Here is a 25,267-nt window from a genome sequence, read left to right as displayed (position 1 = left end):
GCATCTTAGCCCCTTGCACCACCAGGGAGGCCCATCTCCTTTAACTCTTTTTGAATATAATTAAATAATAGTGATATGAGATCCTAATGGCCACGCCCTCTGTGGGCTTGTTTGAAAGACTTTCTGAGCTCCTAATTCATTTCACATATGCTTCTCTCAAACACTGCACTAGGAGCTGCAGGACTTTAGTGGAAATGAAGACGAGAAAACAGCCCTGACTCTGAGCAGGGTGACCCACCTCCTATGTCAATGCTACTGAATAGTAACTGCATGTAAAACTGAAGTAATTAAGTGTGGCATCTTAGAAGTTTGGTTTTTTCTAACATAAATGTAGCAGCAAAGAGAAACACATGCCCTAATGAAGGGACTGCTTTTCCATGGAGCTCATTTCTCCAACTCCCCTTCATGTTTAAGAGAACTGAGATCTGTAGCTACAGCTGCAGACCTGGATTACATAGGCTCAGCCTTTGCCTTAACCAGCAGTATGAGCTGGGAGCAGTCCCTGCATACTCTGGCTTTATTTCTGTGAATATAATTATTAAAGTGTCTTTTCCCTCTAACAGTTAGTGGGTCCCCAATAATTCATGTGCCAAATATCATCTTCCATCAGTATCATCAAAGTGCAATAGAATGTTGGTCTAGGCAAAAACATCAAAAGGAATAGATTGATTAGATACTAGAGCAATTTTGAACTTGACAGTCTGATCTTCAAGGACAGCAGAGATAACATTGTACAGGAGTTTTAATACCCTGCATAGCAGGAGGGAAAGACCAAGATGTAAATATGTAATGGTTTGATTTCAGCTAAATTAGAAGAGTGAGCAAATTGAGCATCCATGCCTATAATTTAGTTGTGCACTATTTTGATAAACTCTAGCCCAGGCATCAAAACATGTTAAGCCCATATACTGATTGTCAGACAGAATGCTAAAGGTTGGTCATCAAATCGCAGATTTCTCATTTTATGTTCCATTTCAAAGTAGAATCTGAATAAAGAAAAATTAACCTTCCAGTTTGAAATATAGGCCTATCTTGGTTGCTGTCATTTTATAAACACACTGAAATATATGTGATGCAGAAATATTATTTAAAAACATCTTTATGACTCCTTCCTTCAACCTAGTGAAGACACAATTTGAAAAAGAACCAGATCTATAAGCCAAATATCAATTTGTTTAATTAAGTGGCTATTTCTAAAGAAGGAAATTTTTGGTTTAGATTTTTCCTATTGCTTAATTGTTCTTATAATAAGGATCATTATTTTAAATGGAAACTTATTAGTAAGCTCCCCCTCCCCCCAACTTGGTGCTTGGTGCTGTTTTCCATGTGATTAGAGAGGTTTCAAAGACTGCTTTGTCAAGGTGCCTTTCCAACCAAGGTTCTGAGCTTCTTTGGCTGTTCTTTTGACAACCTTCAAGCACTCACATTATCCATAAATCCTCACAGGATATGGAGATTCCTGCCTATGCAGGCCAGTTTCTTGAAAGGTTCTTGTGGTTACAAGGCATGCACACATTTCCTGGGGCAGTCCAGGGTAATGGATGCTGTTCAGTAGATAAAAGATAAATGTTGACTCCTCTTTAGGTAGAGCAGGTAAAGGAAAAACATACCTACATGATTATAACCTCCTACTGGGAATCCCACTGTAACACACTGTAACATACTGTTACATTGGGAATAAAACTGCATAGAGGAAACTAATGTATTAAGTATGTGCTTGGTGCTAGTTACTGTAGAAGGGAATTTTTCAAAGCTAGTCTCTTCTTTGGAAGCTCGAATGAAATGGATAATGACAGTAAATGATAAACTACATGCAATATATGCTTTATACAGTGGGTTGGATTCTTAAGCCAATGTGACTGTTGTCCTTATAAGAAAAGGCAGCAACAAGGGGAGAGGGGCAGGGGCAGGTGCAGAGAGAGGGGAAGGGAGACAGCTCCTCCCCCAGGCTTCAGAGGGAGCTCAGCTCTGCTGAGTTATAAGCTTCTAACTTTACAACTGTCAAACAGTAAAAGTCCATTGTTTTAAAACACTCCCGTTGTGGTAATTAGTTGGGAATTTATGGTAATTTTCTAGGAAAGTAAAATCACGTCTGATGAGGAAACATCAAAATCCAGGGAGCAGAAAAATTTGAGTGTTGCAAGTCAACACACACACACACACACACACACACGCACGCACACGCACACACACACACACACACACACACTGAGAATTTCTCTGAAGAGTTATTTTAAATGCGTGGGATGGCCTTGGAAAGGACAGAAATCTTCTCCCAAAAAGGAAAGAGCAGCTTACACGGCAGTGATTAATGGACACCGTGCAACGTGAGGGGAATCAGTGGGTGGTTGGGCAAAAACCACACACCCCTTCTGGGAACCGGGCCTGTGGCCACGCCTCTTGCTGGCGCTGAGAGAATCCCTCCCCAAGGCAAATGAGAGCTCACTGCCTTGGGGTGGAAAAGCCACTAAAAGAGAAAACCATCTCTTTTTGCCAGGAATCACATTTTACCTTTTTAAAATGTAAAATATCTACGAAAGTGATATGCAGATATTGCTTGTCCATCTCAATGGCAATTCAATATTCAGTTCCACTCTTTTTGAATTTATAAGGATCTGGCCCCTTTATGCCTTTTCACAGTCTTTTTTGATGGGAGGGTATTATATATTTGCTTGCTTTTGTTTTTGTTTTCTTTTTGAAGAAGCTAAAGACCCTACTCTAATCATCCATTTGATACCATATTGTTTTTTTGTCTGTAGTATGATGTGTTTTATATTGATTGCTGTTCAATATATTTATTAAGACTATTAATGTAGATTTATTTTTTTAAAGATTTATTTATTTATGCATACAAGAACAGGGTACAGGCTAGAGGTGCGAGGGGGCGAGAGTATTCACCATAGACAGAGCAGGGAACAGAATAGGCAGACTGACTGAAACACACTGCAGAGGGGAGCAGCGAGTGAGCCAGGAGAAGTCCGCTGAGCCATGTGGGTATCTCCCTAGCTGGGGATCGAACTCTTGCTGCAGTGACTGCAGATAACCTCATAGGCTGTGTCTTAACCCCTTGCGCCACCAGGGAGGCCCCTATCAATGTAGATTTCTAAGCCCACACTCCTGACAGCAGCTTGTCTTCAGAAGACTTTAGCGGCTTCTCCCATCTCCATCAGCCTTCCCTAGCTAAATAAATATACAGTGTCTACAGAAATAATTTCCTAGGCAAGTAATCCTTTAAGATTCTTTCTCTAAGGCATGAGCTACAGGTAAATAGCTGCCTTTAATAGTTTCCCATGCAGAAATTCTGGTGTCTACCACATTCACATTCACTCACTGCTTGTGTCTATCTATCCAAACTAATTTGAAAAACTATATTATAAATTGAAATGACAAGAATTTCTATATTATTCCGAAAACCTGCCATTGAATTTTACTAAAGAAATGTGTTCATATAGGCAGAGTATATATTCTTTACAAATCAATGGTAACTTTCCTTCTCATTTACTCCAGATCCCATTTTTCGCTTAACAAATCTTTTTACGATGGTTTCTTTTAGCAGTTCTCCCTGATCCTAGAGTGTCACTGCTGGATTTTTTCCTGATATGCCTGGCTATATTTTAACCCTCTACCACATCAGCTTATAGTATTGCTTTGGCTTAGTAAGGCTGTGATCAAAAAGCAAGAGACTGGATGCTGAAAATAAACTTAGAACATGATGGGCTGAGTTTTGAGAAAGGCAATGTGTTTTGTTTGGGTTGTTTTCCCAATTACCAATGCCCACCAACTTGTTACTGTCTTGGTGTTATACTCTGTTGAGGAAAAGGAAGACACAATATCTTCTCGGTGAAATCAAAATCCACTTCCAAGGAATTATCTGGTTAGTCACAGGGAGCCCAGTGGCACCTCTTAGGATGCTTGAGTTTTCTCCAAAATCCAGTCCACGTACTCTACCACTTTGGTGTAAACACCTGGCCGTTCCCTTTGAGCACAGCCTTCACCCCAACTTGTGATGCCCACCAGATGCCAGACCTCATCGTGCTTACAGGACAAGGGCCCCCCTGAATCTCCCTATGAAAAGGGAAGAAAAGGCACAAAAATCAGTTCAGAGTCTTCATATCTTAAATACATATTGCTTAGTGATTTCACCTAGAATTCTGTATTAGCCCTTTAGTAAACTTCAAAGAACCAAATTACTTGCATTTAATCTAGTCTATCCAGTTTAGATTTCAGTGTAAGTAAAAACAAATATATGGTGTCCCTGCTTATGGCAGAAGACTGTTTTTTTAAAAATGCATTAAACATTTCAATTTGAAAAATTCAATTGCTTGACAGCACTCCTGTTACCTTGCAAGCATCCTTCCCTCCTTCTTTATAGCCTGCACAGATCATCTTATTGGTTATTTTATGCCCCCTGTATCTTGTCTGACATTCTTCATTTGTCACCAGTGGTATTGGGGCTTTCTGGAGAGTATCCTGTATTTTGTCTGAAAAAAAGTTTGGGTTGTTAATAGAATAACCACATAGATGTCATATAAATATATGTTAAAATATATTTTAATATATTTATATTTATATAAATATAGTTGTCAGAAGGAAAATATATCTTCTATCCCAGGAAGGCTCACTTCTTTCACTTTACATTATACAATACAGAACACAATACTGTTTGTTACTATATTTGTTTTGCCTCATTGTCATATATTTTTATCCTTCATGTTTGGCATTATTTTTATATATTTATATATTAAAAATCTAATGAGGAAAAAATACTAGGTTTATTTCATAGACCTATTGTAATTACAGAGTATAATGAAGATTTTGTTCCTATAATTGTGAGTAGCATTTTGTTAAAGTTAATTAAGTTCAAAAATTAATTATGTCTCTAACTGAAATTACTTCCCAGAGAAAATAATTGGATAAAGGCTAGGACATTTACTCAAAAGTGCTAGGTTTCACACTAAACGTCATTAAAAATAATTAGTCTTTAAGGAGATTGTCATATTTAAAATTTCCAATCAAACAGACATGATATCATCCTCACTTGGGTGACTGTCTTTCCATCTTTATTAATGCACTTGCTGCAGTTGCACAATACCATTATTTTACTTGCAGTTTAACTGTATGATTTGGTACAGCAGAAATGGTTATGAGTTAACCATGTTATTTATCTTCAGGACTCAGCATATAGGGAAACATCAATTTTTTTACCTCTTACTTTTCTGTACCCCCATCCAGTCACCCAGCAGTCAGTATATTTTACATTTCCATCTCCTTTGGAAGGTAGGCATATGGGTCGTTGAGCATCTAATTTTAAAAATCATAGTTTAGTCGTCAGAAGGAAAATATATCTTCTTTCCCAGGAAAGGCTCACTTCTTTCACTTTACATTATACAATACAGAACACAACATTGTTTGTTCTCAATTTACTATATTTGGCTTTGTCTTGTCTCATTGTCGTGTATTTTCATCCTTCATGTTTGGCATTATAAATCACATATCCAGCATGAGGGAACAAGAGAGAGACAAGTCATATTACCCCACTAACCCCATCACTCAAAACAGAAGTATTGCTTAGTCCTTTTATCCTGCAATCCTTTTTCTCCCTAAAAGGGAGAAATAACTCATTAATATTCCAATATAGTATGAAGTAAGTCATATCACTCTGTGCATCTGAAGCAGCCTGGAGGAAATGTGTCTCCTCACCCACACATCCCCCTCCAAAGATTTAATAATCAGGAAAGACTCTTATCAGAGTCAGTCTTAAAGGACTGAAACACTAACCAGCGCACACTCTGCCTTTCACGACAGTAACACCTGGAGAGTTGCTACAACTAGACCATGAACCTGGTGGTGGAAACATTCCAAGTTGCCGTAGTAGATAACTTTCCCTTAAGGGTCTACGTACCAGTAAAATTCATGGTTGTTTCCAACTTCAGCAAAGCAATATCATATCCACTTTCCGCCTTTTCATATTGATCATGAATTATTACTTCTTGAACCCCCAAAAAAGATGTGTTTTCTTTTATTTCTGATTGATTTAAAATGCCACTATAGACACGCAAAATTTTCGGTGACTCTACCCTATTGCATAAACAATAGAGGAAGAGAAATTTCCATTACCAAATAATTCCCAAGCATTTGAACTATATTGCTATTTAACTGATTGTTATTGTTAAATATTTTTTGCCAATGATAGGATTTTATGAATGAAAAAGTGGTTTTATGTTAAGCTTTTTCTTCAGTCACATTTCTCCTATATAGAGAGTCCTAGGCTAGCATTTACTTTAAATTAAACACATGAAAATTAATGAATGTTCTCTCTACCCTCCAATAGACACACACACACACACACAAACACAAACACACGCACACACAGAGCTTAACATATGTGTGATTGTGATGAAAAAGCAGCAACAATACTGACTCGTTGAAACAATGAGCAGCTGTTAATATCCACTGGTTTCCAATGATGGAGCCTCCACACAAGTGTCTCTGGGTGGGTGAAGTGATGTGCAAAGTTATCTGCCACGGCCATTCACCAAAGTCAGATGCTGTTCCTCCAACAATTCTGGACTTGATTTTAGTTGTACACACTACAACAGAAGGATTGCAAAGAGTAGCTTCCTAAGGCATCATATTCCACCAGTAGGTATGTTTCTTCAGGCACAAAGGGAGGAAAACCTTACCTAGAGTCAATGATTTATCATGACCTTTACTTGAAAAAAGTTACGATCAACTTGCAAAGTCAAAATATGTACAGAAAAATGGACTGACTGAGTCATCTTACAACTCCATGCCCCCAAAGAATGCCGCATCTGGTTCTACAAGGCAACTTATCCTCCCTCAAATGATAACCCCTGATGGTTTTTTGTTGTTGTTCTTTTAAAGTAGTACTTGTCAAGTGTAATCCACAGACCAACATTACCTGGAAATGTGATAGAAATGGAAATTTTTTGTTTGTTTTACCTCTGACCTAATGAATCCCAAACTCTGGCAGTGGAGCCCAGGAATCTGGGTTCTAATCTGACCTGTAAAGTTTGAGAAATACTGCTAGAAAGAAAGGTCGAGTACCTTCCACTCAGCTTGTAGGCTTTGTGCAGTTGCTGCTCTACCCTCTCCCACTCAGGCTGACCTTTGGCCCCAGTCTCTCCGGCTCCACCATGGCCTCACCAGTTTGTTGACAGTTTGGGGTTCTCTGATCCAACACTTGATACTTTCCAAGGCCTCTGACTTGGACTCACCCCCTGTTTCCTTTCTGTCTGACTGCTCTGGTCAGGGCAGTTCATCCTATTCTTAATACCCAAAATGCTAAACACAAGAAGCAACTCTCTTTGTTGGAAACTTTCCAAATTGGCCCCAGTAACAGATAGTATGGAAGTGAGGTGTTTGGAGCACTTGGTAATCTTATAAAATGCAGATTCTGATTTAATTTGGATTGGGGCCTGAGATTCTTTCTAGCCATTTACTAGGTTACGACAGAGTACTATGCCAGAGTTAGAATAGCAAGGCTTGGGGGCCTTCCTGGTGGTGCAAGGGGTTAAGACACAACCTATGAAGCTGTCCACAGCCACTGCAGCACAAGTTTGATCCCTAGATGGCCAGGAAGTAACCCACATGGCAAAGCAGACCTCTCCTGACTCATCCGCTGCTCCCCACAACAGTGTACTTTGGTCAATCTGTCTGTTCTGTTCCCCACTCTGTCTCTGGTGAATCTCTCACCCCTCCACACCTCTGGCTTATATATGCATAAATAAATATGCACCCCTCCACACCCCTTTACCCCTATATATGCACCCCTCCACACCTCTGGCCTTGTATGCATAAATAAATCTTTAATTTAAAAAAAGAATAGTGGGCCTCCCCTGGTGCAGTGGTTGAGCGCTGGGCTGTGAAGTTGCCCGCAGCCTCTGTAGCACTGGTTCGATCCCCAGCCACCCGCAAGGGTCCCACATGGCATGCAGACCTCTCCTGCTGCCCGCTGCTCCCCTCAGCAATGTATTTCATCAGTCTGCCTGCTCTGTTCCCAGCTCTGGCTCTGGTGAATTCTATCACCCTCCCGCGCTTCTGACTGTACCCAGTGCTTGTATAAATAAATAAATAAATCTTTAAAAAAAAAAAAAAGAATAGCAAGGCTTGCAGATCAGGGAAACTTCATGTCCTTGGCTCAAAGCTGGTAGAAGAGACACTATGTTCCATTTACTAGCTTTGTAGCTGTAAAATAATGACATCTATAGGTATAATTCTGGGGTACACTTCAAGTAGGAGAGGACAGGAAAAGGAATAGTGAAGGGAACAGCTGCTGTGTTAGCAAGCTGAGGTAGGAGCGAGGGTGGTGAGTCTGTGAAGGCCTAGAAAGGCTGATAGGCTGAGAAGAGAGATCTCATTTAAGAGTGGAGAAGGTGGAGATTAGTTTTAAAGGACCGTTTGATGACATATTAGATTTACTGAAAGCCCTTATAATTTGCAAATCAGCAAGTAGCATAAAAGGCAAAGTTTAGGAAAATTAATAGCTAAGCATTAAGTAAAATACATTAAAAACATGTTCATTCTATTTTCTAAGTTCAAATTAATACTGAAAATGTCTGTGTTTAGCACGACATTTTATATTAGGAATGTTTCCATTGATGGTAATTGCTTTGAAACTTGAGAAACTTAAGTTATATTATTGATCAATGACAATAAAAGATCAACATCTCACTTAGATACCTCACATTGAGGTATTATTTCAACAAATACAGTGCAAGCAAACCTAACTATCTTGTTTCACTTAATCCAGAAGGTGCACTAAAAAGACAGAAGACAGATTTTATTTTTCCTTTTGTTTTCTGCTTCAGCTAATCTTTTAAAGGTAGAATCTATAAATTTAATAGAGAAGAAGATAATGAAGGAAGGAGAGTGGAGAATGGTTTCACAATTTAAGGTATAATTGCTGGCTTCCATTATTTAAACTATGTCAACATCAATAGCAACAAAATTTGCTGTGACCTCTCTAATAGTTAGTAGAGTAAGAAAACAGAATTATTGTTACACCTTCTTATCTGAGGTAAACTTATTGTGAGGAAACAGAAAATGTATGACATACAACCAAATTGACTGGCTTTTAAAAGAAACTCGAGCCGCCCAAAGATTCTCAGCAGAACACCTCTAAATTCTGGGAGGATATGGTATCCTAGCCAGAAACTAGACACAACTGGACACAAATTATATCCTATATTCTACAAAGCAAGTTAACAGAAATTAAGAATTTATTCACCTCCTCAGCAGAGCAAATAAATCTAATTTAAAAGATTTTTACACTCTAAAAACTATGACAAAGATAATTATCACTTCCATTTTGGACATTAAATCTCAGTTGTATTTTATAGTACTTTATAACATCAATTATTAAGCAATAAATGTCTAAAACATGTTTTATATAACTCAATAAATACTGAAGTCATAATAGGTTATTATGGAGGAAGGTCTTTGATATGTTCTTTCTGTTGGTGAGTCCTTCCTTTAGATGATTATATTTGCCTACAAACTATCTTTTGCTAGAATGCTCAGAAATTGGCCACTCAGCTGGAAACACTCATCTGATTTTGCTATAATTTCTATATTATTGTAGATCTTGTTTAATCTAGATAATCTTTATTTTCAGCCCAATACACCCATTGTTACAAATTGATAGGTTTTATGGTAATTTTTGCTAATATTCTAAATATGCAGAGCCTTGCACAGATTCTAAAAAGGTTGAAAGACCCTGAGAAAGAACTACTCCAGTATTTCTTGAATATATATATATTTTCAAACATATGATGATTGTTATTAATTAAAGATCAAGTAATAGCCAATGAGGTAAAAAAATAATCATTTGATTAACCAAGATGCTGGTATTTCAAGTATAAAGGATAAATAAGAAATATCATTGTTCTTGATGAGACTCAGAAATAAAAGTATTGATTGAATCTGCGTCTCATCTTGAAATACCAATTGTAATGTGTGAAATTAAAACATACTCAATTATTACTAGGCAGTAGAGTTTAGTCAAGGCCAAATATTTACCTTTAAAACATGATCAGCCTGATGATAGGAGTGAAAAGTACAGGAAATTATGTCTAAATTTGTCGTTTTGTTTTATTAATTTTTTATTAATTTTAATAATAGTTTTATTTTATTAATTTTCTCCTTTTGGGGCTATTATTAATTCCCCTAGTCATGTGTTTTCAGTACAGAATAACTCATTTGTATTTTTTTCAAATGACATTGAACTCACCATTATCCATTTTACATAACCTTAATGTATATCCAGAAATGCCTCCTCGCCCATGAAGTATTTTAGTTGGAGATCCATTGGAAGAAAGTTTTAAGTAACATTTACCCCTGCAGGTTGGAAACAACATATATAAACATAGTGCATTTCTCAAAGAGCAGGAAAGAGCATCTGTGTAACCTTTTTATGCCTTACTTCCCTCCTTTGCAAGATTCTTGAGATGGAGAATAGGTAAAAAATTGACAGCGGATACTGTTGCTGCACATTTTCTGGCAGTCTTCATGCCCATTCATATCAACAATGTCCAGCTCTTCTCCCAAGAAATCAGTGTCATGGTAAAAGGAAGGATGACATAACACTAGACAGCAAATCACATATCAGATATGAGACAAACCTAGACTTGCTGGTCTCCTCACATTTGTTATTCTCCATCAGAAGAAAGTGTGATCACCACTTACCCGGAACACTGTGCCGGCAGTTTTGTAGGCTGAAACCAGAAAGAGCTTTGCTCTTTTTAATGCGTGCACCGGGTAGTCCACTTTCAGATGTTTTAAGGAGACAAAGATTTCTAACGATAAGAAAAAGGAAATATAAATATGTCATATAAAGCCTTAAAAATATAACATTTTTTACAGTACTTACAGAAGTCAGCTCATGTTGACATTTAATAGTGAAGATTTTCAGTTTTGTAAGTATTTTTCATAAAATCACTGAGTCAGAACCCATGAACCATAGGTGGTAGACAAATTTTCAAAATTATACAAACTGCCTCCATAAAATTTTCTGAGCTTGCTCTATTGTCAGTGTTCTGACCATTTTCTCTGTTTCCTTTTTCCCCATGCTTCCAGCTTACTCAAAGATTCAAAAAATTTCATTTTTTGTAGAAAACTCCTATGTAAAGTAAAACGGGGATAAGTGAAATCCATTTGCAGGCTCTACACTGAGGCAGCATCTTCCTGAAAGGTTGTATGTAACTTTTCCTAATTAGCACCAAATAACCATTATACTGCCCAATAGAATTTTCTTCAATGAAGGAAATATTCCATTTCTACGCCATCCAATACAATAGTCACCAGCCACATATGACTACTGAGCACTTGCCTTGTGGCCAAAAACCTAAGAAAATAAATATTTGGTTAATTTACTCTTAATTAACTTCAATTTAATTAGTCAAGTCTTGGCTTGTAGGACCCAGGTTCCTCTCTCACCCTACACTGAGGGTCAAATGTGTTACCCTCTTCCCTCCCTCTGCCCCTCGACTTACAGGAATTGATTGGAATTTTACGCAGGGAATAAAAAAGAAAGCATTGATTAACACAGAATAACACATCACAAAGGGATCTTGCTAATTTATAAAATGTATCATGCCTCAAGGCTTTATCTTTGAATCTCCTTTCTCCTCTAAGTGCATTCAATCATTTGATGATCTCACTGGTTTCCTGGCTTTGATTAGCTGCTGCATGCTAGTAACATCCAGCCGTAGATCTAGACCATGAACCCCTCTGCTTAATCCTGGACTTCCCTTTCCAATTGCCAATTCAGTGTTTGAGTCTGGATGTCTTATAGGCATCTCTTCCTTCTTGAAATCCGTTCCTCATGAAATCTTTGTCATCTCATCATTGGTATTTCCATTCTTTTAACTCTTCGGTACAAAAATCTTGGAACGATCACTAACATTTTTTGCTCCTTCACAATCCAATCCATCAATACACCTCTTTGATTCAGTGTTGACAGCACACCACCATCTAAATACTCCTCTTCATGTCCACTCTGCTTCAAGTAGCTTGGAGGGTCCTTATCTACTAGTTTACTCATAACAGTGCCTTGTATATATAGTTAGTAACAAATAAATTACATCAAATATGTTGAGTAAGTGAAAGTAACATATATTTTCACATGACAGTCCTAGTACTTCTGAATTCTAGTCCCACTCAATGGAAAACCAGACTTGCTTGAAGGACAAGGAACTCATGGTCTTATCTTAGTAGACTGCTCTGAGGAATACTCACCAGCAGTGAGCAACCAAGATAAGCAATTACCAAGGACTCTGAGAATAACTCACATAATACATAGAATGTAGATTTTGAAGTAGACTTAGTTCTAAGGTTTGTTTTGTTTTAGTGAATCTTGTTTAATGAGAAGCAACAACTCTAGCAAATGTGCCTTTGATGGTAAACAAAATTTCCCATGCTTTGTTACAACTTCCTTTATTCCATTAGTATGGAAATGGGGGTCTCAATTCTCAAACTTGCCTTTGTCACAACCCCAATCCCATTGATGTAGATCTTTATTTCTACCTCTTTCAACTATGTAATTGAATTTCACTGATATTTCCAGATCTTTCTGCTCCAGATTAAATTCTCTTAAGCTGGGTATTGTACTAAGTTGCCTCTTAATGGCTATCCCTATTCTGTTCTTTGCAGTCAGAACTAAGTCACTCTCTCTTTGTTGATGGCAGAGACTTTCATGAACTAAAGCAATGCAAGAGTGTTTGTTAGTATTGCATTTGGGGTCAGTAGGAACGGAAGAGAAACTAGGAATTGTTTGCAACTTTTATCAATCCTAAAACACAGCTAAACTTGCTTCAAATTTTTATTGAAGGATTTTGCAGCTGTTTTCAAAGCATAATACATTACTCTTTAATCTTACTCCTTACCTTTCATTTTCTTTTGGCCATTCTTGAGAAAAGAAAGTAAAAAACAAACAACTGGGATGGTGGGTACAAATGCGGCGACAGACAAAGGCATCTGGAGCCATTACACTGCCAACGTTAATGTCTGCAAATGCTGTGCTCGGGAAAATATCTCTAATACAAGCTGTACAATAGAAAAACTATATTTAGGAAATCAATTCATCAACAGAACCAGTAAATTCCCAGCTACGGTATTTGTAAATCCCATATGAAAATTTTGGGGGAGTAAGGGAGGAAGAACAGGCAAAGCAGTAAAAAAATCTATGTCATATCATAGTGATGGATAGATAGGTGTCATTAGACATTTGTCCAACCCATAGAATGTACATCAATGATGAGTCAGCTTGGGCTCATCAATTGTAATAATTGCACGACACTGGTGAAGGATGTTGATAATGGTGGGGATGCATATGTGGGTACAAGGGTAGAAATGGGAAATATCTGTACCTCCCTTCAGTTTTGCTGTGAAGCAAAAAATGCTAAAAAATAAATAGTCTTAATAATGGATTCAAAAAATAGTTTAGGCACGGCAGACCTCTCCTGCCATGCCCGCTGCTCCCCTCGGCAGTGTATTTCGTCAGTCTGCCTGTTCTGTTCCCCGCTCTGGCTCTGGTGAATTCTCTCACCCTCCCACGCTTCTCACTGTACCTAGTGCTTGTATAAATACATAAATAAATCTTTAAAATAAAAACAAAAAATAGTTTATCCCAAGATATTTAATTTTTTAACTTAGAAAAACTGAAGTAGTTATTTTAAAATTTAAAATAGAAGCTCTAGCTTTCAAATTCAAATATAAGCTCTAACTTTATAGGACATATGAGATTTCTACATGAAAAAGGTAAAATATCATTGGTTTCATTTTATCAGTGAGCATGAATAGGTATCGTAAGTTAGTCCCATGGCACATATCAGCAACACTTATTATTTAATGGCTAGACTACGTCCATAAGAAGATAATAGTTACCCAGGTTAGAAAGTGCACAGGATTTCAGTGCAAATCCAGACACTACTTTATTGAGCTTCGTTATTCGGGTAGGTGTCCCCGTTTGGGTGTACTTCAATAAACAAATGTTACTAAATAAAAACAAAATCAGAAAAAGTCATTTTTCAAATGCAAGTAGGAAGAAAGCATAAGAGGATAAGAAGCCCCATTTAGAAACAGCCAGGGCACTTTAACCAGGAAGGTACTGTCTGAAAACTATTGATCTCAGAGGTAGACAGAGGAAATTGAGTCACCATGCAAGACCTGTTAGTGCTGTGAATTTTGTCAATTTTGTGTCATGAGTAAAATGAGCTTCAGAGCAGTGGTGATACACAGTAGGATTATGAATGAAAATGACTTCTCAAGTACTTTTCAATTTTAGCATTTTAACTTTTTTTATGCTGCAAAGCATCTCCCACTTTCCTGACTTGCTATTCACAATTGTATTAATGTAAAAGAGGTAAAAAGATGTAGTTTGAGCTGAGTGAAGACAAGCCAAGAAACTTATTTATTAATTTTGGTGTTTTGTTTTGCTTTATCATTGCTTTTTAATTCAATTAATACTTTATTTGCTTTTCATTCATCTTTTGGTAAACATGGGAACAGAATATTAAAATCCAAAGTTAAAAGTCAAATACTAGTCATTTGAACATATTTCTCTTTTTTGTTGGATTCCAGATAAGAGTGGTTTACTATGCAAATTAAAATATCTAAAATTATTTCTAAACATGAAAATTAATAGTATTTTCCCTTTTAAAAATAGAGAATACGTTCATCACTAGCAATCACATTTGCATTCTTACCCAATAGATTCATCCCTGGAATATTTCAAAATCTAGTATGGGACAGTCAAAGCATTTCACATGGAACTGTTACTTGGGGAAGATATGAGTAGTTTTTTCTTTTAGAGCCTATAGAGTTAAGCATTCTTTAGACTAGGAATGGCAGGGTTAGTCTAAATATAACTGCCTAAAAATTGCCCATTTTGAAGTGTACTTCTTTTTAAATATCAACTAAAAGGTAAGTTAAACATATATATAATTGGGCTATATATGTGCTATATATGTTATTTTTCATGCATATGGAAAATAGGGTCAGTGAAAGAGACTTCTTACCATAAATAAAATGCATCCAGGTTGAGCTTTAAATGCACTTTTTATGACAAAAATTAAATACTTAATATAGAAATGTCTTTTAGGGTTAAAATATATTTTGGCATCAAGTAAATAAAAAAATTAATGAGTCCCCATTTTGTATTTTATTGGTTAACCTGAGATTTTGGGCTCAGAGATGGCTCACTCACCGATGCTCTGCGCTTGGAAACTGTCTTGTTGCATATGTAAAAAATTGACAATGGATGTCATTGGTGCATTTCTCTTGGCATTCCTGAGTGTTCTTGGTAATAGAGCTATGATAGTTTATGCCCTTCATGTCTAGGTCCTCATAAACATTTTTGTTGCAAACTGGAAACAAAAGCAGGACTGTGGTTACCTTCTAGACTCCAGGGGCAATACCAATATTCCTACCTTTGCAGTGGTCCCTGTGGATTTATTCTCCAAGTCTTTCACTCACTTTTCCTCTAAACATCTTTGTTTTTATTTTAATCCACTCAATTCCAAGTCTCACAAGGAAGCAGTAAAAGATTGCTAACAACTTTCATATATTGCAGCAGTATTAAATTTGCAAATTCTTGTCAATTATCTCTTGTCTCTCTTGTCTCCTTAACTCCAGTGGTTGATTTATTAATTAACCTGTTCAAGTATCTAAGTCACTATTGTGACAAGTGTCATCTGAACCTTTATATTTGTTCCCTTTGATATGAATTAATATGTTTAGTTAAGGTAAGATATGGAAACAACCCAAATGCCCCAAAATATGTGTCTGGATCAAGAAGATGTGGTATATATACATAATGGAATATATCAGATAGCTTCTCTTAAAGGAGGAATATAGGGGAATCAAATCAGGGATCAGGGAAAAAATAATAACAAAAAACAATACAACAAAATCAACAGGCAACTATAAATCAGAGACATTCTGCAGGGGAGGGGGAGGGAGAAGGATCAAAACAAGGGAGGGAAGAGCACAAGGGACTATGGTAATGGTGCAAGGGTGAACTGGTAGTGGGAATCTTACAGGGACTGCACCTGAGAGGAGAAAGAAAACATTTTACCAAAATGAACTATGATATAAAATATATTTAAATGAATAAATGATAAATATATATTTAATAAGGACTTTCATGTAAAACTTTAGGCTGGGAAGGAGAAAGAAAATAAATGAATGATGTCACTTGTGCAGTAAGACATGCCCTTCAAAGAGAAAACGAAATCTTAATGAACCATAGTTGGGGAATAGGGTGTGTGGGGAGACATGTATATATGCTAATTTTATAGTGGAGGGAAAGAAGTTCATTAGTCTTTTTTTCTGTAAAGCTTTGTTTTGTAGTCATAAAACCACAACCTATTTAATTATATGATACATCAACATAAGTAGTATTAATTCTAACAAGATATCTTACCACTTATATGGTGTGGGCATTGCTTGAAAGAATGTCCAGAAATTGCTCCTGTCATATTCACCCGCGGCAGTGTTTCTGTAGCGCTGTCCTTCAGGATGCAAGTAAACCTGTTTTGTTTTGTTTTTTTTTTAATACCATTACTGGATGGAAATTTATGCTTTAAAAAATGGGTCTTAAAAGTCAGCACACAGAAAGTCAAAGAGAAGGGAACAAATTATTTAATGCCAAAGCAAATATTTTCATAGCAAGACTGTGAGTTTGTTTTTCATTCCAACATACCCCATTTAAAGGATCACATGCTTCCTAAGAGGAGACAGGAGAGGGCCAACTGTGGCTTGTTGGTCAGATGTAGCCCCTCTTCTGCCAGTTTTGTATAGCTCATGAGCTAAGGATAGTATTTATATTTTAAAATGGTAAATTTAAGTGGTTATGTAAATACTTCTGTAATATCCTTGATTCTGCTTCTGAACCCACATTGCCTAAAATATTTGCTTTTTCCCTTGTCAAGAAAAAGTTTGCCACTCCCGGTTGTAGGTGCAAGAATACTAAGTTTCATGAATTCATGGTACTATGTAAATAGCTCCAAATGCAGTGATGATAGACAAAGATGCTGATGATTTAATTATGCATGAAAGCTTTAATTTTTTATTAGTTCAACATGGAAAGAAAAGTGGCGAACAAAACATTCTAAAATTTAAAACATTGGACTATAAAGCTGACAAAATTCCCAAATGTAACTTGTGAATTTTACCTTAATAAGATTCTGGTTAAAAGTTATAAGTTACAATTGGGGGAATGGAGATGATAGAAAGGAATTCTCATGAAGGTTTTTATTTTTTGTCTATTTTGTAAAGTAATGTATGTTGAAATATGTAGGGGTGAAATATTTTGATTTTTTCAAATTATTTCGAATGGGGCCTTCCTGGTGGTGCAGGAGGTTGAGCGCCACACTGTGAAGCTGTTCACAGCCTCTGCAGCGCGGGTTCGATCCGGCCAGCCCAGGAGAATCCCACATGGCGAAGCAGACCTCTCCTCTCACCCCCACTGTGCCCCCTCAGCAGTGTATTTTGTCAGTCTGCCTGTTCTGTTCCCCACTCTGTCTCTGGTGAATCCTCTCACCCTTCCACACATCTGACCTGTACCCTGATTCTTGTATAAATAAATAAATCGTTAAAAAAATTATTTCAAATGGCTAAATATTTACATAGAGAGAGACACAAAGCAAACAAGGCAAAAAGGCTTACTGGTAATAGGTCATTACACTATTCTTTCAAGTGACCTTTATAAAAATCTAATTTTCTGTAATAAAATAATTGAGGGAATAGTAGCAGTTTTAATAATATAGAATACCAAAAACATCAACTGAAAAACAAGGAGAAAATCATTAACGTGTAAAAGTAGAGAGAAATAAGTGTACGGCAATATTGAGACCGCCAGAAAAGATGGACAGTCCATGCTAAGAGGCAAGTCTATTCTTGCAGACTTGATGCCTTTCTTCCCCTGTAATCTTTATTGGTTCATTGAAGGAGAAATGCAAACATTTACCATTTGGTTGGATCTTCAGATGATGAGTCAGTCACAAAGGTGAAGAGCAGACATCTTGGATGAAAGGTGCAGACCACTTGGCAGTGCTGGGCACTTGGTGCAAAAACAGTAGTAATGTCGCCTCCCTGGAAAGAGCTGCCTTGGAACAGCTTAGTCACACATTCTGTGATGAAATACAAGCATATGTTCTTTTGTGTTTTTTTTTTAATTTATTTATGCATACAAGAACTGGGGTACAGGCCAGAGGTGTGGGTGTATGTGTGAGAGGATTCACCAGAGACAGAATGGGGAGCAGAACAGGCGTATCTACTGAAATACACTGCTGAGGGGAGCAGTGGGTAAGACAGGAGAGGTCTACTGTGCCATGTGGGTAGCTCCCTGGCTGGAGATTGAACTTGTGCTGCAGTGGCTGCTGATAGCTTCATAGTGCTGAGACTTAACCCCTTGTGCCACTAGAGAGGTCTCCTTTTGGGTTTTTAAAAAAGATTTATTTTTATTTATTTATGCATAAAAGCACTGGGGTATAGGCCAGAGGTGCAGGGGGTGAGAAGATTCACCAGAGACAGAGAGGGGAGCAGAACAGGCAGATCTAACAAATTTAACATTTGTTAAAAATTGTTAAAAAATTAACAATATTTGTTAAAAGTGCTCTAGACTGCACTCTCCTCCCAAGTTAGGACTGGCACAAGCCCGGTAAGGTACACTGACAAACAGAACTTACACAATTGAGATCTGAACCCCAGAGAGGAGGGATCACAATGGCACCATAAGCATGAGCAGCCCCCTCACCCCAGCACATTCATACCAGCAACAGGCCCCTAGGGTCCCCCCACCCACTTGATGACTCAACAACTGCAAAACAGTTCTCAGTACCTACAGAAGGCTGCAAAAACCAAAAAATAAAATGAGTTCCTTCTCTCTCTGAGCTCTAATGGATTGTAGGTTAGCCTCCCCAAGAACAGGGAGTCTATTCCCTCTGCAAAATATTCCGATGGATCATTGAAACTCACCTCTTGTGCAAAGCAAGCATGCTGCTTTAAAACGTTTCTTTTAAGAAAGTTATTTAAAATTATTTGGGAAATTGTGGGCTCTCCCTGGTGGCACAAGGGATTAAGTCTCAGCACTATAAAGCTATCAGCAGCCATTGCAGCACAAGTTCCATCCCAGGCCAGGGAACGAACCCATATGGCACAGCAAACCTCTCCTGTCTCGCCCGCTGCTCCCCTCAGCATTGTGTTTCAGTCAATCTGACTGTTCTGCACCCCACTCTGTCTCTGGTGAGTCCTCTCTCCCTCCACACTTTTGGCCTGTACCCCAGCTCTTACATGCATAAATAAATAAAATAAATCTTTAAAATTATTTGCGAAATTAAATGGATATTATATATTTAACATAGGTGCTAAATTTCTAAAATATACCCCCTACTAATTTCATGATATAATTTTACAAAGCAGATTGATTTCAAAATCCAAATACAATTTCTTAGCTCTAGAAAAATACTGATTAACCTTTTTATTGGCGGTGGGTGTTGGTGAACTCTCCAGTGCAATACCAGGAACATTGAATGCTAAACTCTAAATTTTCATTCCTAGAATATGGAATAACACCAACTTTGTCACAATAGAATGATTTTCTCTCCCACCCATCCCCTTATACAGGTTAAGTTCAGTGATTTTTTTATTTATAGTCACAGTTCCTGTGAAAAGGAATGATTCATAAGGAAAACTGTTCATAAAGGGAAAAGGACTATGATTTGTCATAATGTTCCTGTCAGGTTCTAGTATCAACATTGTAGTGCCCTGATAAGATGGGTTGATGAGTGGGGAGAAGTTGACCCTTCCTAATAAATAATATGTTTTTCATTTAATTATTTTGGGTTTTCTTCATTCTTTTCCTCCTTCTAGTTTATTTTCACTTCATTTGCTATTCTCTGACTTCTTGCATTGGACTTATATCATTAGATTTCCTTTTTTTTTTAAATATGTGCATGGACATTAATACATTTGATCTCAGCACTGATTCAGTAACATTTGAAGGTTTTGATATGTCATATTTTCATTATTATTGAACTTAATATCTTTTCTAATTTTCATTGTGGTTTTTCCTTTGAGCCATATTTATTTAAAGGCACATTATTTAATTTTCAAACATTTGGGAATTTTCTTATTGTCTTTTCGTTATTTTTTAGCTCAGTTTCATTGTGAGTGGACAACATGTCCTGTATAATATTAATCTTTTAAAATTTGTTGAGACTTATTTAGGACATTGTAGATCATCAACTTTTCTAAATGTTCCATATACATGTGTGAGGATATATGTATGTATATAAGTGGTTATACAGGTATTTTCAAAATAAGTCCATTGATTTAACACTGGCTTGTTAATCAATGAAATGCCAATACTATTTCATAATGATGACAGTGATGGCAGCTTTTATGGAAAATTGACTACTTGGTGAGGCATATGGAGATGTCTGCTTTTTATTACTGCTCTTAAATATTTAAAGGTGTGATATCAATTTAGCTATAGATAAGTGGATATAGACACAGATTCCTATGATTATAATTAACCCCTTCATCTCAATTTGCCTCCCTGCTTAGAAAACCTCTGAAGTCTAAAGTGGAAAACAAATAAAACTATTTTCTTTCTTTCCCTGGAGTAGGTGGCATAGGAGTCTCCCACAGTACAGGGACTGGGTGGTGATTTCCTCTCTGCATTTCTGCCTTCATGCTCTTTAAACTTCAAGTCAAGAACCCATGCTGTTTCCAGTCCATAGTTAGTAAAGCTCTACTTACCGCTGGAAACTGAGACAAATAAAATGAAATGCACCATTTGATATAAAATCATCCTACAGAAAGAAAAATTTGCATGTTTTTAGAATAGAAAATGTGATTTATAGTTAGTTCACTGATGTCAGTGTTTACAAGAAATAGGAGAGGAAGGAGTAGTTAATTCAATAGTTTTCAACTCTTCAACCTACTAGCATTGGGTTTCTCTCATTCCCAAATCCTAGAACATTCCTCAGCCTGGTTGCCTGTGTGTGTTAAATACCTTCCTAATTCTGAAAAACCTAATTCTGAAGAACCAACAGGGAAGGAATTTGCTCCTTTCTCTCTCCTGCTGTCCTCTCCTCCCTTCCTCCCCTGTAGTTCGTCATCATCTGACCTACTCCCATCCAGTTTTCCATTTTTGTCTTGTGAGTTCTTTCATTCCATCTTGAAATCTCTCTCTTTATCAAAGAATCCTAGGGCCTTGCCTGGTGGCGCAGCAGTTGAGCGCTGGGCTGTGAGGCTGCCCACAGCCTCTGCAGCACAGGTTCATTCCCTGGCTGCCAGTGAGGGTCCCACAAAAAAAAAAAAAAAGAATCCTTAACAATTTACTACTGAAATTTTCCATTTTTACAATTCTGCTGCAAATATATTACTAGTTCATCTCAGCCACCTGGAAATGAACGTGTCCCCATGAACCACTGACCTGATTGCTCTAAGAAAAACCCTTGAACAAAACAATGAATGACTTAATTTTTTAAACATTACTCTTGAATATCTTTTTAATTTGTAAAATGCCTGTCAGTGAGTACAAGCTACTCTTCTTTCATTCTGCCTCTCCTATTAAATTGGTTATGGATATTAACTAAAAACTTCACAAATGTTCAATCAGACAAGTTTTAAAAGTCAACCATTCTCTAATTGTAAAAAATTTTAAACCCCCCATAGTAGAAAAAGGCTCTTCAAGGAACAGTTGCTTGCAAGAAATTATAGATAATAATTTTTGAAAGCATACCTGAAAACAGCTTTTTGCTACTTGGCTGCAATTCTTAAGAAGAATGGTTTTCTTCTAAAATGGGCTTCATTCGCCTCTTCAAATGAGCTTATGTAGGTAATGTTCACTTAACTTTAATATTTACTGTTCCTGGTTCCCGATGTTATGTAACACTGTCTCTTTGTACAGCCTGTCTGTGTAAGCCTTAAAATCTCTGAATATCAAAAATATACCTTGGTAGCATTTCTTGATTTTTTCCCAACAATTTTCTTTCCTTTTATTTTATTGTTTTCAAACAAATGGCACATGTAGAGTCAGCTAGAGAACATGAGTTTGTCAGTATGGCTTAGCAGTCCGACAAACACATTTAATGTGTCTGCTCACCAAAGCTGCCCTTAAACACACTTTCAAAGAACAGTTGTTAACCATTAATTCCAGGCCAACTTGAGTCTCACAATCTAAAAAGAAAACAAGGCAAGTGTAATGGACTTACCATGTAGATATGAATGGATGATACCTCAGTGTTGGGGGCTGGAGGATGGGTTGAAACACTGAAAGTCTAAAAAAAATTAATTAATTAATTAATGGAAAATGTGGGTTTTTTTTTTTTTAGTAGATGTGCTGCGGAAGCGAGCACAAGGGGAGTTTGTTTTTTTTTTTTTTTCTTTAAATCTCAGTGCACTGAGACACAAATGTGGAGGCAGGAAGTCCAGTGTTCAGATAAGCAAGTCCTGTTGTAAGCCTGGCAAACATAGAACTGAAAGGTCGTTTCCCTTTGTCCTGGAGGGCACCTCCTAGTGGCAGCACCTGCTGCAATGAACAGAGAGAGCTTATGAAATATTTTTCTGGATTTCGCCTAATTAGATTTCTGTTAGTAGCCTTTCTTTCGACGTTGAATAAGGGATGAGAGTTCTGTGGAAGGCGTGATGATGCATGTCCTCTCTAACTGGATCTCGTCGTTAATTTGCTAGTCGGGCAACTTGAGCAGAGATCAGCTTCCTGCACTGTAAATAGGCTACCAGTGCCTGTTTGGCCAAGTTGTTTTCTTTCTCTGGATTTCAGGTCCTTTATTCATACATTAGGCACTCAGGGACCCTTAAGATTTCTGTGATCCCATTTTATTTCTAAAAGAAATCAAAATTTTTAAAATCAATTTAAATTTATGTCTGATTTCAAACATTTTAGAGAAAGATAATTTTCTGGTTTAGAAGAGACTCAAACTTTTCCATAGGAATACAAGATAAGAGTTTAGGTTAACAAATAGTGTCACAATTTAAAAAAAATGTTCTGAAGACTAGAGGAGGAATAAAATGACAACTTTGTCACCACTTGAGATCTTGCTGAAGTTATAGGCGCCAGCGCAAATAAAGAACTTTATTTAGAGACAATGTACTAATATGGGTGTGATCTTCCAAATCTAGAAAACTCTGCCAGTCTACTTTGAGTTCTTCAATAATTGGAGACAGAGACAATCTCAGTTAGTGTCTGTTACAATAATGTTGCCATTACATGAATGGTTTCTGAAGGTGTGGGATACCTGGGCCCTGGGAGCTGAATGTCTACAGAGAAAGATGACTAGAATCTGGACAGCCCTTTCAAAACCCTACAGGAAGGGAAATATTGGGAAAGAGAAGTTACTGAGTGGACAGTGAGAAAATAGTAAAGTTAGGTATATTTGAAGCCTAGATCCATATAAAAAAATTGAGAATTTTTTTAATATAGTTATTTAAAGATTTATTTATTTATACAAGAACTGGGGTACAGGCCAGATGTATGGGAGGGTGAGAGGATTCACAAGAGACAGAGTGGGGAACAGAACAGGCAGACTGACGGAATACACGGCTGAGGGGAGCAGCAGGCGAGACAGGAGAGGTCTGCTGCACCATGTGGGACCCTCGTCTGCCTGCCGGGATCAAACCAGCACTACGGAGGCTGCAGACAGCTTCACAGCGTGGTGCTCAACTTCCTGCGCCTCCAGGGGAGGCCCAAAATTAGAAAATTTTTGAAAAGAAGAAAAGTGAGCGTTTTTATCCCATAGGGCAGAAATTTTAGAGAAATTTTAGATTTGAACTTACAGAAGTTTAAATCTGAACTTACAAAAGCTGTTGCCTCAACAACAGCTAAGGTGTTATTGTGGCATTCTGTCTGGAAGGATTTTTTTTTTTATCTACTGCAAAGTTTTATGACATATTTATTGGCATAAAGAGTCCTTAGTTATTTCTTTGTGTTTCCCATCTTTAATTAAATGCATTCCAGTTACACAGAAAGCACATACTTATGATTCAAACATAGAATGGTAAATGTATGCCAAGAAAGGTCTTTATGGAAAATTGATATGTGAAATTTTGTAAGATCCTTATACCTGGCATTGTTTACTCCGTGATGCCTCCTCTTAATCCTGAGGCAAGCAAAAAAACTAGAATGACAGCTTTCTATCCCTAATGAGGGAAACAGAAAGACTAATAAAATACTTCGCTGGAAAACCAAATATTTTCTGTGGTTTCATTTAGCTAGATGTTGAAAGAGCTAAACCTTTGAAATAATACAAGGATTCTAAGATGTTTTTGTCTATTCAAATAAAAGTGGAATTAATCTTAATTGCATAGGAACTCCTTGGGATTAAATAGTCCTTTCATTCACTCTGACAGTGAGTATTCTGACACTCTCCAACTAGTGCTGTTGCAGACTAGAATTCATCCTGTGAGAGAATCTGAAATGGGCCTAGAGGATGTAATCAGGGGTTATGAATGCCGAGCTTAGTCCTGGCTCTGTCCTTGCCAGTGGCCTTGAGTTCATATTTTTACTTCTTCAACCTACCCTGTCTTATATTTGGAATAAAGACATATTGACAAGACATTTACTGAATCCCCTTTCTACACAATTTGAATGAAAGATCGCCTCCTTCTAAGATGTTTACAGTTTAATGAGCAGGTGAACAATAGTTAAACAAGAATTAAAGTTTTTTTTTTAAGATTTATTTATTTATTTATACAAGCACTGGGTACAGTCAGAAGTGCGGGAGGGTAAGAGAATTCACCAGAGCCAGAGCAGGGAACAGAACAGGCAGACTGATGAAGCACACTGCTGAGGGGAGCAGCGGGCGGCAGGAGAGGTCTGCGCGCCATGTGGGACCCTCGCCTGGTGGCTATGGGCAACTTCGCAGCCCAGCGCTCAACTGCTGCGCCACCCGGGAGGCCCAAGAATTAAAGTTTTTAGTTTAGAGATTGCCCACACATTAGCGAGGAGCAAGAACATTGGAGCGCTTGGCTAACTTTGTATCAACTGTGTACATGTGCTGTGTATTCCACATAGTCATGTTCTGAGGTCACACACATGCTAGTTTCCAGACTTCATCCTGTCACCACCCTCTCGTGGGTGGCACTCACCCATGTTTCCTCTTTCCACTCCATCTTATGAGAGTGAAGTCATTCCAACCTCTCCCTTTCTTAGCCTCTAACATGCTTCTCAGTCCCCCCAGTGCTCTTGCTGTGTGACGGGCTCCTCTGGTCACCCCAT

The 25,267-nt window shown here is 37.5% G+C and overlaps 1 protein-coding gene across 1 annotated transcript; it reads right to left on the bottom strand.

Moving 5' to 3' along the window:
• Positions 1–3,903: 3,903 nt before the first annotated feature.
• On the bottom strand, positions 3,904–20,836 carry F11 (coagulation factor XI; the record flags this gene model as incomplete). Its single annotated transcript, XM_084232569.1, has 14 exons — positions 3,904–4,065; positions 4,342–4,481; positions 5,206–5,301; positions 5,903–6,078; positions 6,422–6,590; positions 10,253–10,359; positions 10,445–10,607; positions 10,708–10,817; positions 12,906–13,065; positions 13,906–14,015; positions 15,227–15,386; positions 16,445–16,551; positions 17,990–18,152; positions 20,785–20,836. The coding sequence occupies 14 exons, from the start codon at positions 20,834–20,836 to the stop codon at positions 3,904–3,906; spliced, it is 1,875 nt and encodes a 624-aa protein (XP_084088695.1).
• Between the last annotated feature and the right edge of the window lie 4,431 nt (positions 20,837–25,267).

The sequence above is a fragment of the Talpa europaea genome (genome assembly GCF_964194135.1).
Source record: "Talpa europaea genome assembly, chromosome: 4".
In the NCBI taxonomy this organism is placed as follows: domain Eukaryota; kingdom Metazoa; phylum Chordata; class Mammalia; order Eulipotyphla; family Talpidae; genus Talpa; species Talpa europaea.
This window is presented reverse-complemented; position numbering and strand designations above follow the sequence as displayed.